General features: G+C 39.4%; 3 protein-coding genes across 16 annotated transcripts in view; all 3 read left to right on the top strand.

Moving 5' to 3' along the window:
• The window catches only part of LOC110041271 (uncharacterized), an 8,076-nt gene extending 4,811 nt beyond the window's left edge, over nt 1-3,265 (top strand). For 4 of the 14 annotated variants that reach the window (XM_089277760.1, XM_089277757.1, XM_089277763.1 and 1 more), the window contains 4 exons: nt 830-868; nt 1,302-1,387; nt 2,367-2,485; nt 2,855-3,265. In XM_089277760.1, coding sequence (XP_089133886.1) covers nt 1,324-1,387; nt 2,367-2,485; nt 2,855-3,193 — 522 coding nt within the window. In that variant the 5' untranslated portion in view covers nt 830-868; nt 1,302-1,323 and the 3' untranslated portion in view covers nt 3,194-3,265. Of the gene's footprint in view, nt 1-829; nt 869-1,240; nt 1,388-2,366; nt 2,486-2,854 lie in introns of all 14 variants that reach the window. The other 10 variants (XM_089277765.1, XM_089277761.1, XM_089277762.1 and 7 more) reach the window with 3 other exon arrangements.
• Nucleotides 3,266-5,363: 2,098 nt separating this feature from the next.
• Nucleotides 5,364-10,039, top strand: LOC110041220 (uncharacterized). Its single transcript, XM_089277749.1, has one exon. The coding sequence runs from the start codon at nt 5,454-5,456 to the stop codon at nt 7,080-7,082; it is 1,629 nt and encodes a 542-aa protein (XP_089133875.1). The 5' UTR covers nt 5,364-5,453; the 3' UTR covers nt 7,083-10,039.
• Nucleotides 10,040-10,327: 288 nt separating this feature from the next.
• LOC149098762 (uncharacterized) lies at nt 10,328-13,337 on the top strand. Its single transcript, XM_089277750.1, has one exon. The coding sequence runs from the start codon at nt 10,459-10,461 to the stop codon at nt 12,082-12,084; it is 1,626 nt and encodes a 541-aa protein (XP_089133876.1). The 5' UTR covers nt 10,328-10,458; the 3' UTR covers nt 12,085-13,337.
• Nucleotides 13,338-13,587: the final 250 nt, after the last annotated feature.

Raw genomic sequence — 13,587 nt, 5'->3', positions numbered from 1 at the left:
ACAAGAGCTTAAAAACAAAGGAAAAGTTCAGTTGGATAATCCCAAAAGTGGTCGCGGTCGCTTACGGGAGAGATTGCTCACGAGAGCTTTTCATCACAAAATTTAAGTTGCAGTTCAAACGGGGTTTTACAAAGGTGGTCGAACCTAGAGCTGGTCGCTTACGGGAGTGGTCGCAAGGAGAGCTTCGACTGCATTTTACGCAGTGATTCATCTACCTGCGTGTTCAAATCGTGGGGAATCTGTCCTTGTATGCATCAACTTCATGCATGATGACGCATCGATGACGAGGTGTGACAAGGGATCGTGACAAAAAAAATCACATATTGATCTGAACTATGTTTGGACATAAAAACGATACACATCAACCTCTCTTTTACCAGATCGCGAAAATCAAAAGATGTGGAAATGGTAGGAGTAGAAATCTAACTTATAAATTCTGTACTGGTACGCATTACAGTTCTCCTGCATTTGTATGGAATGTTGACAGACTGTGTCGAGGACGCGCCTTTTGCGATGTGCGAAAATGCTAAAGCTTTAGCTTAAATTCATGTTTGGATGAAAAGGAATAGATCGCAGCACATATGAAATTAGCGTGTTCTACAGTTTTCGTTTGTTTTAATAGGCGAATTCCGATATATTAAAATTCAAACTTGGTTCCGAGGCTTAGGGGAATGAAACAAAAGAAATTAATTATTCATCCCTCATCCTCGATGTGATTTCTTTTGTTTTATTTCCCTAAGCCTCGGAGCCAAGTCAGAATTTTAACATATCGAAATTGGCCTATTATTCTACAAGCTTTAGTAATGACGATCATTTCTCTTCATTTAAGAATTCAACCAAGGAGGCGAGACTGCTAAGAAATTACATAGTAAGTTTAAAATTAAGATGTCACAAGTAATCGTCCAGATTTACAAACTTTCAAATACTGCATTAAGAATAAAAGCAAGAGTTGTGAAAGTCAAGCACGATCTCCTTCACATCGTTTTAGAGGTAAATCAGAGCAATGCACTCTGGTAAAAAGTGGCGCAGTGCAGTCTGGTTAAATGCAATGCACTCTGATAAAAAGTGATGAATTCGAGAATTCGTACCCCCTTCTATATATTATTCTTATATCCTGATTATGTTGCTGCTCGCTTGCTACGCTCGCTCCGCAGCAATGATCTTTAGCGTATAAGTTGTTCATTCTCACGGTATAATTTCATTTTTGCTATTAACAAAGCTTTTTTTATTATTATTTCAGAGAAGTGTGTCGAAAGCCGCCTGTAATTTGTTTATACATCTCCAACATTAAATATTTGCAGAATTTTTTTCTCGTGACAAATCATGGACTTCAAGTTGATTTTGGCGGTTACGATTCTGCTGGCTGTTCCTTTCGTGACAGAGTCAGGTAATTTACTCGAACTAATTCAGACATTCATTGGCCGTTTTTATACTAAAGACGCATTATCAGTCTGGACGAACTTGGACAAGCATTTGTAGTTCGTCTGATTATGCGTCTCTAGTATAAAGACGGACACAAGTCGTATTATGCGTCTAGAAGAACTATCTCTGGTAGTGCGTCGTTGAAGACGCATTTCGAAGGATAGCTCGTCTTCACGGATAATACGACTTGTGCCCGTCATTATACTAGAGACGCATAATCAGACGAACTACAAATGCTTGTCCAAGTTCGTCCAGACTGATAATGCGTCTTTAGTATAAAAACGGCAATTTACAGTCAAACCAAGTGAAGCGCACCTCTCAAGATTGCAGCATGAATTGATTATTTGAATATTGAACCCGCTAGAATACGGCTAACGGGTCGTCACAAATAGACCAATTTCGATATATTAAAACTCAGCCTAAAACAATAGACCTCAGTGCGAGGCTCTGGGGAATAACTACAGAGTTTGTGGGGTTTATTCATCAGAGCCTCATGCTGAGGTCTACTGTGTTATGCTGAATTTCAATATATCGAAATTGGTCTTTTTGGCACATCAGAAATGGTCCTGAAATACACTGAAATGTAGTTCTCGAACTCATCAATAATTCATCAAGTTAAAACAAAGAAAATAATAACCGTGAAGGAGGTTTGGCTACCCGGTCTTAATTAGCGTAGATTTTGACGATTTTACCTCTCCGTTTACTCCTTAGTTCTTCTTTCGATTGAGAAGATATATCAAACACTCAAGAAAGTGTTTCATCGGCTATCCAAACACCTCGAATTTCGTCAAAAATACCCCTCTGCGCGTTGCATGTTCAACTCTCTTCTCGGTGTTTGGATATCTCGATGAAACACTGTCTCTCGTGTTTGATGTATTATTTCAACAACTGAGCAAGTCAAGAACTTTTGATCTTTCTCTTTGTTTAATTTTTTGTTTGGACAGCAAGTTGTGATCTTGTCAGGTTCCACAACGGGTACTTTCAAGGATCAGGACTTGTCCACCGCGGATTCATAGGAGCAATTCGCGTTATCAACCGCTATGCCTCCCATTGCAAAGTTAAGGTTAGTTCTGTTGGTAGTCACAACGCAAAGTTTTAATTGTGCAAAGTACATTCCAAACTGACACATTTGGGATTTGTTGGGACAAAAAGCGAAGTGAAGAAAATGAAAGTTAAATGTTCACGTAAATTTTGCTAAACTTCGTGCGTGAACCTCACCTTTCTTGCCGTCATGTAAAAAAACCTGGCGCTGCACTTGCCAATACTATTTTCACCTGTTCCACAGAGGCAAAACATCACGTGTTCAATTTCTTTACTTAAATAGGTTTCGGACTTTCACGAGTCACTGATCACGAGCAGCTTGGTCTAGCTAAAATTTGACCAGTTACCGTAGAGATGTGGAGTTTATTTGCCTCAACCCTTTTTCTTGCAGATACACCTAACCAGCTCCTTCAGGAAGGACGATGGAAGAAAAATTCATGGAGCTATAGTCAAGCCCTCCAAAATTAGCAATCACTTTGTAGGTCATGCAATTGACATGAATGTGATTGACGGGTCGCGCTTCTGTAACAGCAAATGCCTGGGCAATGAAAACAAACAGAGCGCGGGTGTGAAGTGCTTCATCTCCAAAATCAGGCAGAACACAGCGCTTCGCTGGGGAGGAGACTTTTCCACTCCCGATCCTGTCCATATCGATGACGGACTCAACCTGCGCAATCGAAATCAGTACAACAAACTATTCGCGTCTCTTCAGACTAACTGTAAAATATAAAACAGGGCAAAAGGCCGCACCTTGTAGTGTCAATAGCGTCAGAATGAAATAAAACATGGCAAGGATCTTGCACTGATCGTTGTATTGATGTTGTGTCAAAGGGTTTGTACACAGTGAAGGGTGCAGATCTTAAGGCGCGCGACGTGTCATGGGAAGGGTGCTACTTCCAATAACTCCCCGCGCGCTCCACCCGATCAAGACCGCCCTCTCTTTGAAACACGCTAATCTGCCGGTAACTGAAATAGCAACTTGGTACGAGTTTGCACAAATCCCGTGATTCCCTCTTTTTTGTTATGCTTAGCAGTATACTTAGGCAACTAGAACAGACCCAGAAGAAAACTCAAACCTCAACTTTGACTGGTAAAATTCGCTTGAGGCCGTCATTTTAACAGTGTTTGATCCAAAGAAACTGACAAAATGAGGGACAAAAAAAAATCGGCCTTGAAAGTCTATTTTACAGCTCACAACCTGAGCAAACTTATTAAATCAAGGAACAAAGTGGAGGCGAAAAGGTCGTGTTTTCGGCCAGTTCGATGAATTATGAAGCAATCGGGGTATTTTGGCTACTGCGAATGTTCTTCCAGCACTTTTCATCAATTTTACAAGTATTCCACTTCTATCCAGTTGTGCACGCGAGGAAAACGCGAGAGAGAGGAAACTGCGTGTGCGAGAAATGTCACAGGCGTAATGGCGAATTTCCTGTCAATGAGGGTTGTTTCAGTTTTAGGTCAGCTTGTAACACTGCAACCCTCTAATACAAAATGAAAATATAGGTTTACATACCGATGAATGACCTACTTCATCTTTTATACAAATCACAGCGTTTAAATCCATCTATTAAAATTATCTATATTAAGTGGTATCATTGATACTACCATTTTGAATTGTTCTCAGAAACTATTGAGAAACACAGAACAACAGATTTTGTCAACTTTGTATGCCATTCGACCGGTTTCATCTGATCACACAGACTTCATCAGGGATTGTAGGCAGATTACTAAAGGTACTAGGTTTCTACTAAATGTGTACAGTACAAATCACGTTCAAATTATGGTATGCCAACAGCAAAATACTAACAAAGAAATGCACACTCTGAGGCTATTACGTTAATCAGCGCATTACTAAGTTCTGGGCTAGAAAATCGAAAATTAAAATAAATCATTTTGTCGCTTTCCCTAACAGTTCCTCGGGTTTTGCCGCACCAATCAAGTAAGGATGTTGTTTATTTGAGTCATAGACTTCCGTGTATACGGGTTCTTCGGCTGGACTCTTAATGTCTGGCGCATAATGCGACAAAACCACCGTATCAGCGTGCGCAAAAATGATGAGGCCGTGACGGAAATTAACAAAATAAAACCGATAACAAACTTTTGAAGAGCTTATGTCCACTCTCAGTCAAATTAACAAGTGAGACGAAGCTTAAACTAAAACTGTTCCGCATTCCTGTTCGTTATTTTATACAGTTAATTTTGGAATTGATCTCCCGGTTTGGCGGGGGAATCCCCTAATATATAGGTATGAGCGACACCGTACAATATCAGTTTGATTGCCCGTTTTGGTCTGAAACAAGGTATAGATTTTGACTATTTTGGTCAGAAATAGGGTATATTCTGCACCGCGGCTAAAATTGCACATATCATTTTAGATGAAACTAGTATTTCCCCCTCATTAAGATAGGTCAACTCGAAGTCCTTCACAAATTAAATCTTCAAGCACACAAAAATCAGTCCTGTTTAGCTGAGGTCAAGTATAAGATACGCGTGGTAACTCTAGAGGCCACAAATAAGGTATTAATTTTTCGAGGCAGCTCTGAAAATACGCCAAAAAATAGCCCCATTAAAACTTTCGGGCTACATCTCCTACCTGGGATGGTTTTATTCGCGACCGATGAAATTCTGCATGGCGCTGCTGAAGTCTCCGCTATAAGTTTGATTTCCGGCGGCGTCTCAGCTATCAGTTTAAATTTCAGGCCATTTCTCAGCCATATCAGTAACGTTTCAGAGGCCATCTCAGATCCCAGCTAAAACGCGTCATGTCTCAACTAACGGTTAAATATTTGAGTTATCTTCAATCCCAGCCCCACCCTCCCAGATTACTTTCCATTTCAAAACAAGTTTCATCTCAGTCGGCAATTTCCGTTTCGTATTTCTTGTTCCGCTATTGCTAAATTGCAACACGTACGTCTGCTTTATAAAATGAGGGCCGAAGGATAAAGCTATTCAAAATATCGCCAATCGATCGAATTTTACTCTGCTAAAGTATGAGTGGAAGTACGCTGATAGAAGCGTTTGGTGACATTGTGTTCACGTTTACACGGAGTGTGACGGAGCATTACAACCCAGAAGAACCTGAATTCACGACGGAGTCTTTTGGCTACGATCCTCTACAAAGCACAGGTCGAGAATGGAATTATCATCCTGTTACTGAGCTTATTTACCAAGAGTACAGCGACAGACAAGTCACCAGCGTTAACTATCTGCTAGCGACTAGCAGTCTTAAGGTGAGAGTCATAGATGCTTGTAAACCAGAGGAATGCGAAGAAACGGAAGATTTTCAGCATGATGAAAACAAGGAAATGGCTTGGAAGAGGCTTAGACCATCCGCTCTTCGGACGGTTTTTAAATCAATGTACATTGGAGCCTTGATTTCACTTCTAACCGCCTCCATGATAGGTACAATATACTTATTGCTGTCTTATCTCAGCTATAAAACCGTCATGAATTGTGAATACCAATCAGACAAAATGGCAGTATTCGTGCAGTGGACGAGAACAATCGCCGATATAATTAGCACCGCCTTCTATTACATTTGCCCAGTTTTGATTCTGTTCCTTCTTTTTCGCCCATATCAGCTAAACGGAGTTAAAAGGAAACTGATTCTGGTCTCGTTCGTTATGTACTGTTTAGATTCACTCTATCGCGGAGTCCTACAAGCCTGGGGAAAACCTTTCTTTAAACTTACTGGTTTATTGAGCGCTTTGTCTGTTGGTCTAGTCTATTTTTTCGTTTTCACGAATGTCTGTTTGTTGTTCTATTTCGCCGCAAAACACGTGTTAGTACGTCCAAAACCCAAGCTGCCATTTCTGATTTGTAAAATGGCAATGCCAACTTTTTGCGCTCTTATCGCGGCCTTTGCCATCAGGTTTTTCGTTTACCCAGCCTATATCAACGAAAACAAAGAAGGAAAACTTTTAATCGCGCTCTTCTCTCCTCTCATGGGTGTGGCTTTTAAAGCAGTCTCACGAATTTGTGTTCAGCGGTTATGGAACATTACGCATCCGGGATATTCCTACGTTCTACTTGCACCGTTGTATTTTCTATTAGCGATAATGTTTAGAATTTTGCAAGCAGATCTTGAAAGTTTGGCATCCATCGCTATTCTTGGAATAATTCATGGTCTTGCGGAAGTTGTGGAACGCAGCACCGTGGTTGTCATTGATCACATCTGTCATCAAATTTGCAGACGAGAGTCATCTCCTTGGGGAAGTTTTCGTACTCCTCGCCGTGAAAGACTAATGGCTGATATCGCTATCATGAGCATGTTGTTCGAATCAACTGCTATAGTGTCTGTTAACGGCTTCTTACACTTGTATCAATGGATTTTCTTAGAGGACGATTCCCTTCTACGCTTGCTGCAATCTTTCGTTATCCGCACTTCAGTTCCGCTGGTGATCGAGTGGTTTTTCACCAGCGTGTCTCTAGCGATCGAGACTCGGTATCAGAATATGGCTGTCATGGCTGTTTGGCGAAGACAGTGGAAAAGACACATTTTAGTGGCAGTCATTAATGTTTTTCCAGTGGCTCTATGGACTAGCGTTAATCTTCTAGGAATTGTACACGGGCGCTTTAGCAAACCTATAAGTGAGCCCTGTAAAATCCCGTTCAGTTAAAATGAGGGATTTACTGTGGTAGAACGGAACATGAAGTGCCATTTTTGAGAGACCGTCGTCGTTCGAAGCGGGGGAGAAATTTAATTTTTTTGTTTTATTTACTGCGGATTTTATCGTCCATTCCAGAGTGCTCTGCAAGCTATCACTGCGCGTGCATGGCCAAATGAGTATACGTTTTTATTTGGCGACGTTGGCGTCTTTTGGGAATTAGTAGGGAGTTTAAGAAAACCACGACAGCAACGGCAACGAAAACGTCGCTAAGTACATCTCATTGAAAGTTTGTCCACAATTTTATTCAGTGATACCACGGAGATAAACACAAAAACCTCATGCGGTAATGACTGTCGAAGGTCAAATACTTAAAATAGTTTAGTGAAAAAAAATTGCTTTCAATCGGACTGCGAATTATGCACCACTGCTAATCTAAATCTTAATCCCTTCAAAGTGATTTTATTTTTATCACTGTCGTCAATATCAACGATATCAAATACAAAATAAACTCTACAGTCTTGAATTGAAAGTAAATCGTCTCTTAACATACTGTAATGATACATTTGTACCAAGCACAGAGCAATTCCTAAAATTAGGGGGCCGTGCTTCGTATATAATAACAACATATTACAGTGGAACCTCGCCTTACGGCGAATACGGCCACCCCGTTAAAAGGGCCACCTCGTTATTACGACCGCTTTATTCTGGCCCGAACAAGAGCTCAGTCAGTCATTTCTTATTCAAAGAACCCCTTTATAAGACCACCCTGTTAATACGGCCAGATTTATGTGGCTCGTTGGTGAACGATGAACGGCTCCACTGTATAACACGGGTTTATAATTAGGTGGTTTTCTCATGTACGGGGGGTGGCATGTAAGATGTGTGGGTGGGGGCGAGGAGAGTTCGAAGAATAAGTTAAACTAACTACTGTATGCCTTAAATAATAAAGACAAAACAAACAATTTTAAAAAGAAAATAAGATAATGGCCTACAAACGAAACAGTTAGCCTCCTTTTCTTAATTTGCTTTTCCGAAGAAACTAAAAACGGATAAAATTTTGTTGAATGTAGCACAGTTTTTCTTTGACAAAATAATCTTTTTTAGCATTCAAACAAGTTGCCGCATTTTTTTTTAATTTGCTTTTGACCAATCGTAACACTTTTCATACAAAATTAATTTATCAGTCAAGATTTATCGCACGTGAAAAACTTTCCTTCGTCTAGCCACGTTTTCACAGAAAACCTTACCGGCACTGGAAACGTGGATAGTGGAAAGGACTGGTTCCTTCTGCTATCCATGGATTACAACATCGTTGGATTAGTTGCAAATAAACGCTTTGCATGATGGCGTCATTTGACTACAACTACCAGAATCCTTCACTTTTTCTGTTTCATATGCTAATTAGGTGTTATTTAAAACCCACTGGGAATTCAAAATTTGAATAATAAAGAAAAAAACGAAAGGAATTCTGGTAGTTGTAGTCAAATGACGACAACGTGCAAATCTGCTATTACTGAGTTGTTTTCATTAATGTGATAGTTTCACGTTTCGCACGTGTGCAAGCTATGATTTGGTCCACCTAATTCTATTGTGTATAAACCAATCGGATGCGAGCACATAATTTATACGCTTTTTCAGAATAAAACGGTCGGGGTAAATAGTAAATTCGGTATTCAATACCAGATTCGACATTTTATGTGGAAATCCGTTGATATGTTCCATTCAACCTGGGCATCAGTTATTCTCCTAGCCATCGCGTAACGTAACCGTATGGCTACACCGAGGCAAACTTTAGTCTGTTATTACTGAAATATACTGTGTTGATTCGAGAACGATAATGTCTTTTATGCATACATGGACTCGGAACATAAGAATTAAAGAATTCTAATGAGAAATCTTATACCTCTATCTTTGCGCTTTAGAAGAGTTATTTGCTCGCTTCCGATTGTTTTACAAACAATGGAATTGAATGGTTAACGCTGTAACTTGCATACGCGCCGAGCCGTGAAACACTCCCTTTTAAAATGAATTTTCTGAATAGAATTATGGAATAGACCAATTTCGATATATTAAAATTCAGCCTAAAACAATAGACTTCAATACGAGGCTCCGGGGAATAACTACAGAGTTTGTGGGGTTTATTCCCCGGAGCCTCGTGCTGAGGTCTATGGTTTTAGGCTGAATTTTAATATATCGAAATTGGTCTATTATTTGGCCGTGTCTCGAAAGGACTGGGTACTACTAAATTCACGAATATGATTGGCTTAACCGATATTGACCACGGTCTAGATTTTCCTGTCTAGACCAGCCTCTAGACCGCTTTGTCTTCTAAATTCGGAGTGAGAAAGTTGCAAACAGAAATAGTGGATATTACACGGTGGCGAGAAGATATGAATTTTATGTTCGAGTGGCAAAAACAAGAGAGAACATAAAATTTATATAGTAAGTAAGTAAGCAAGTAAGAATTTATTTTACGAGGGTAACATTTGACAGTAATAAAACTGATAGCCTAATGGCCCTCAAAAATTAAAATTTGAAAAAGAAAGAATATCTTTGAGCCAACGTATAATGTTCTTTTTGTTATACAGATAAAAACTACAGAAGAGAAGGGACAAACCCGTATGTAAAGAAAGTTGGACCTTTCGGGTTATCTAAGTAACAACAGCAATTGCTGCAACTTGTGTAGCCAGTAAACTTTTCACCCGAAATAAGAGACTTCGCTCATTAATCAGGAGATATGTAATTTTAGGACTTTAAATTTACATTTACATACAATTTTAGAATTTTAAATTTCACCATTTTAATTAATGCGTTTCTAAGGGCAACATATATTCTTTTATTACAGAACAATGTTTCTATTCTATTTTAAGTATGTACTTACATTGTTGTTAATGTTAATACAGTGTCCCCAATTAGCCCACATGGGCTAAATACATTGACACTTAAATAAAGTTCTTACTTACTTACTTTTTGCTTAGAACAAGTTTCATATATTTAAGGAAGGATTTTGGTCCGCCTTGGCGAGTCATAGGTAAATGTTTGGTTCTTTTATTTTTTAATGTTCCTTTGTTACATGTCGTCGTAATTATGATTGACGGCAGCCAAAAACGCAATGGTTAGTTAGGTTTTGAACTTTGGAGTTCGTGTGTTATTGAAAGGCACAATACGGACCCTATAAATACGCTCAGAAATTACTTTCGATGTCAAAATTGCATCGCAGCACTTTCAGTTTCGTGTCGCATGTTTGACCAAGCGTGCCGGAATCGAAGCGACTGTGGAAAGCATCATCGCAGGCCGCAAGATAAAGTTATTCAAAATATCCGCGGTAAACCGATATATAAAATCTGACAGTTGTCTGACAAGTAGCGGTGGAGTAATTAGTACAATGAGTGGAAGTACGCTGATAGAGGTGTTAGGTGACATCGTGCTTAGATTTACGCGAAGCGTAACGGAGCATTACAACCCACAAGAACCTCAATTCACGACAGAATTTTTTGGCTACGACCCTCTACAAAGCACAGGCCGAGAATGGAATTATCACCCTGTTGACGAGCTTATTTACCAGGAATACAGTGAAAGAGAAGTCACCAGCGTTAACTATCTACCGACTAATAGTCCTGATGTGAGAGTTATAAATGCTTGTTCACCGGAGAGCGAAGAAAAACAGGAAGATCAGCAAAATGAAGACAAAACAATGGCTTGGAAGAGGCTCAGACCATCCGCTCTTCAGACGGTTTTTAAATCAATGTACATTGGAGCTTGGATTTCACTTTTAACCGCCTGCAAAATAGGTACAATATACTTATTGCTGTCTTATGTAAGCTACAAAACGGTATCGAACTGCGAGCAGATAGACATAGCCATTTCAGCTCGAGTGGAATGGATGACAACAATTGCTGATATAATCAGTTGCTTCTTCTATTACATTTTCCCACTCTTGAATCTGCTTCTTCTTTTTCGACCATATCAGCTAAAAGGAGTTAAACGGAAACTGATTCTGGTTTCGTTCGTTATGTACTGTTTGGATGCACTCTATCGCGGAGTCCTACAAGCCGCGAGAAAGCCTTTCTTCAAACTTTCTGCTTTATACAGCTCCTTGTCAAATTTTCCAGTATATTTGTTCGTTTTCACTAATGTCTGTTTGCTGCTCTATTTCGCCGCAAAACACGTGATTGTACGTCCAAGACGCAAGCTGGCATTTCTGATTTGTAAAATGGCAATGCCAACTTGTTTAACTATTATCTCAGGCTTTACCATCAGATATTTTGTTTACCCAGCGTATAACAAACAATACACTGAAGGTAAACTTTTAATCGCCCTCTTCTCTCCTCTCATGGGTGTGGTTGTTAAAGCAGTCTCACGTATTTGTGTTCAGCGGTTATGGAACATTACGCATCCGGGATATTCCTACGTTCTACTTGCACCGTTGTATTTTCTATTAGCGATAATGTTTAGAATTTTGCAAGCAGATCTTGACAGTCTGAAATCCATCGCTATTCTTGGAATAATTCATGGTTTTGCGGAAGTCGTGGAACGCAGCACCGTGGTTGTCATTGATCACATCTGTCATCAAATTTGCAGACGAGAGTCATCTCCTTGGGGAAGTTTTCGTACTCCTCGCCGTGAAAGACTAATGGCTGATATCGCTATCATGAGCATGTTGTTCGAATCAACTGCTATAGTGTCTGTTAACGGCTTCTTACACTTGTATCAATGGATTTATTTAGAGAAAGAGTCGTTTCTCAAGTTGTTCCAGTCTTTTGCCAAGTACACTTCCGTTCCACTGGTGATAGAGTGGTTTTTCACCAGCGTGTCTCTAGCGATCGAGACTTGGTATCAAAATATGGCCGTCATGGTTGTTTGGCGAAGACAGTGGAAAAGACACATTTTAGTGGCCATTGTCAACATATTCCCTGTAGCTATATGGACTAGCGGAAATCTTTTAGTAGTTATACGCCATCGCTTTGATAACGTGCCCACAAATCAAACCTGTAAGGTTCCATTCACTTGAAAACAGGGACTTGCATCAATTAGGGGAACATATTCAAGTGCCTTTTTTGGAAAAACTTTGACGAAGTGCTCAAGACTCAAGAAACGTTAGTTCATAGCTCGTTACCAGAGTCTTCGCTTCTCTTGACCAACGCTCGGGAAATTATTATTGGAAGTCCGAAAATATCTGCGGACTTCCACTAAAATTGCGCATGCCTAGCCGACAAACGCGTTACTCAATCGAAACGCTGGTGTTCTACTTCCGCTTATTTCCATTGTTTTTTAAGAGAGAGTCCACCTGAGGACCATGCCAGCAAGTCTACAGCGCACATCACCGATTCCCCTGAAACTTGGCACACTTGTGCAACATCACTAGCACATTAACCAAGTGCAACAGTTTGGTTCAACTGTCTATTGTTTAAGAGATATGTCAATCAAACTGTCAGACAATGAAAAGTGTTCAAATGTGGTTTCAAAACATACATCAAGTTTGATCACTTGTTGCGAGCTAGAAACAACTGGAAATGACATGATATTTCTACATAGAATAGTTCTAACCTCTAAAAATAAAAAACCTTGACTAAACGGCTGTAGCTTATCTCATGTGACCAGGAGCTAACTTTCATCACAATCAGGATAATGGTCTCGTCTTCCGGGATATGCATGGAACAAGCGCCGCTTCCTACACATTTTAGGGAAGTATTATGTATTGTTTATTCGGAAAGAACTACTAAATATTTTCACATCATGTACGAAACAAGTTCTTAAATACTTAAAACAAGTGTTATACATTTAAAATTAGAATTAAAATTCCACTCATGCGCTCAGGAATTGTGATTTTGCTGTAACTCGCTTTAATACTACACGCTATGGTAAATACTCTGTGAGATAAATAGGTCCTTTTTCTGGTCAAAGCTCCCAAAAGACTTGAAGAATCGCCAAATGAGGCAACGTTTAGATTATAGTAACAACAGCAATTGCTGCAACTTGCGCAGCCAGTAAATTTTTCACCCGAATTAAGAGGCTTCGCTCATTAATCAGGAGATATGTAATTTTAGAACTTTAAATTTACATTTACATACAATTTTAGAATTTTAAATTTTACCATTATAATTAATGCGTTTCTAAGGGCAACATATATTCTTTTATTACAGAACAATGTTTCTATTCTATTTTAAGTATGTACTTACATTGTTGTTAATGTTAATACAGTGTACCCAATTAACCCACATGGGCTAAATACATTGACACTTAAATAAAGTTCTTACTTACTTACTTTTTGCTTAGAACAAGTTTCATATATTTAAGGAAGGATTTTGGTCCGCCTTGGCGAGTCATAGGTAAATGTTTGGTTCTTTTATTTTTTAATGTTCCTTTGTTACATGTCGTCGTAATTATGATTGACGGCAGCCAAAAACGCAATGGTTAGTTAGGTTTTGAACTTTGGAGTTCGTGTGTTATTGAAAGGCACAATACGGACCCTATAAATACGCTCAGAAATTACTTTCGATGTCAAAATTGCATC

The sequence above is a fragment of the Orbicella faveolata genome, unplaced genomic scaffold, assembly GCF_042242905.1.
Source record: "Orbicella faveolata isolate gen_17 unplaced genomic scaffold, um_ofav_v1 contig_46, whole genome shotgun sequence".
Lineage (NCBI taxonomy): Eukaryota > Metazoa > Cnidaria > Anthozoa > Scleractinia > Merulinidae > Orbicella > Orbicella faveolata.
This window is presented reverse-complemented; position numbering and strand designations above follow the sequence as displayed.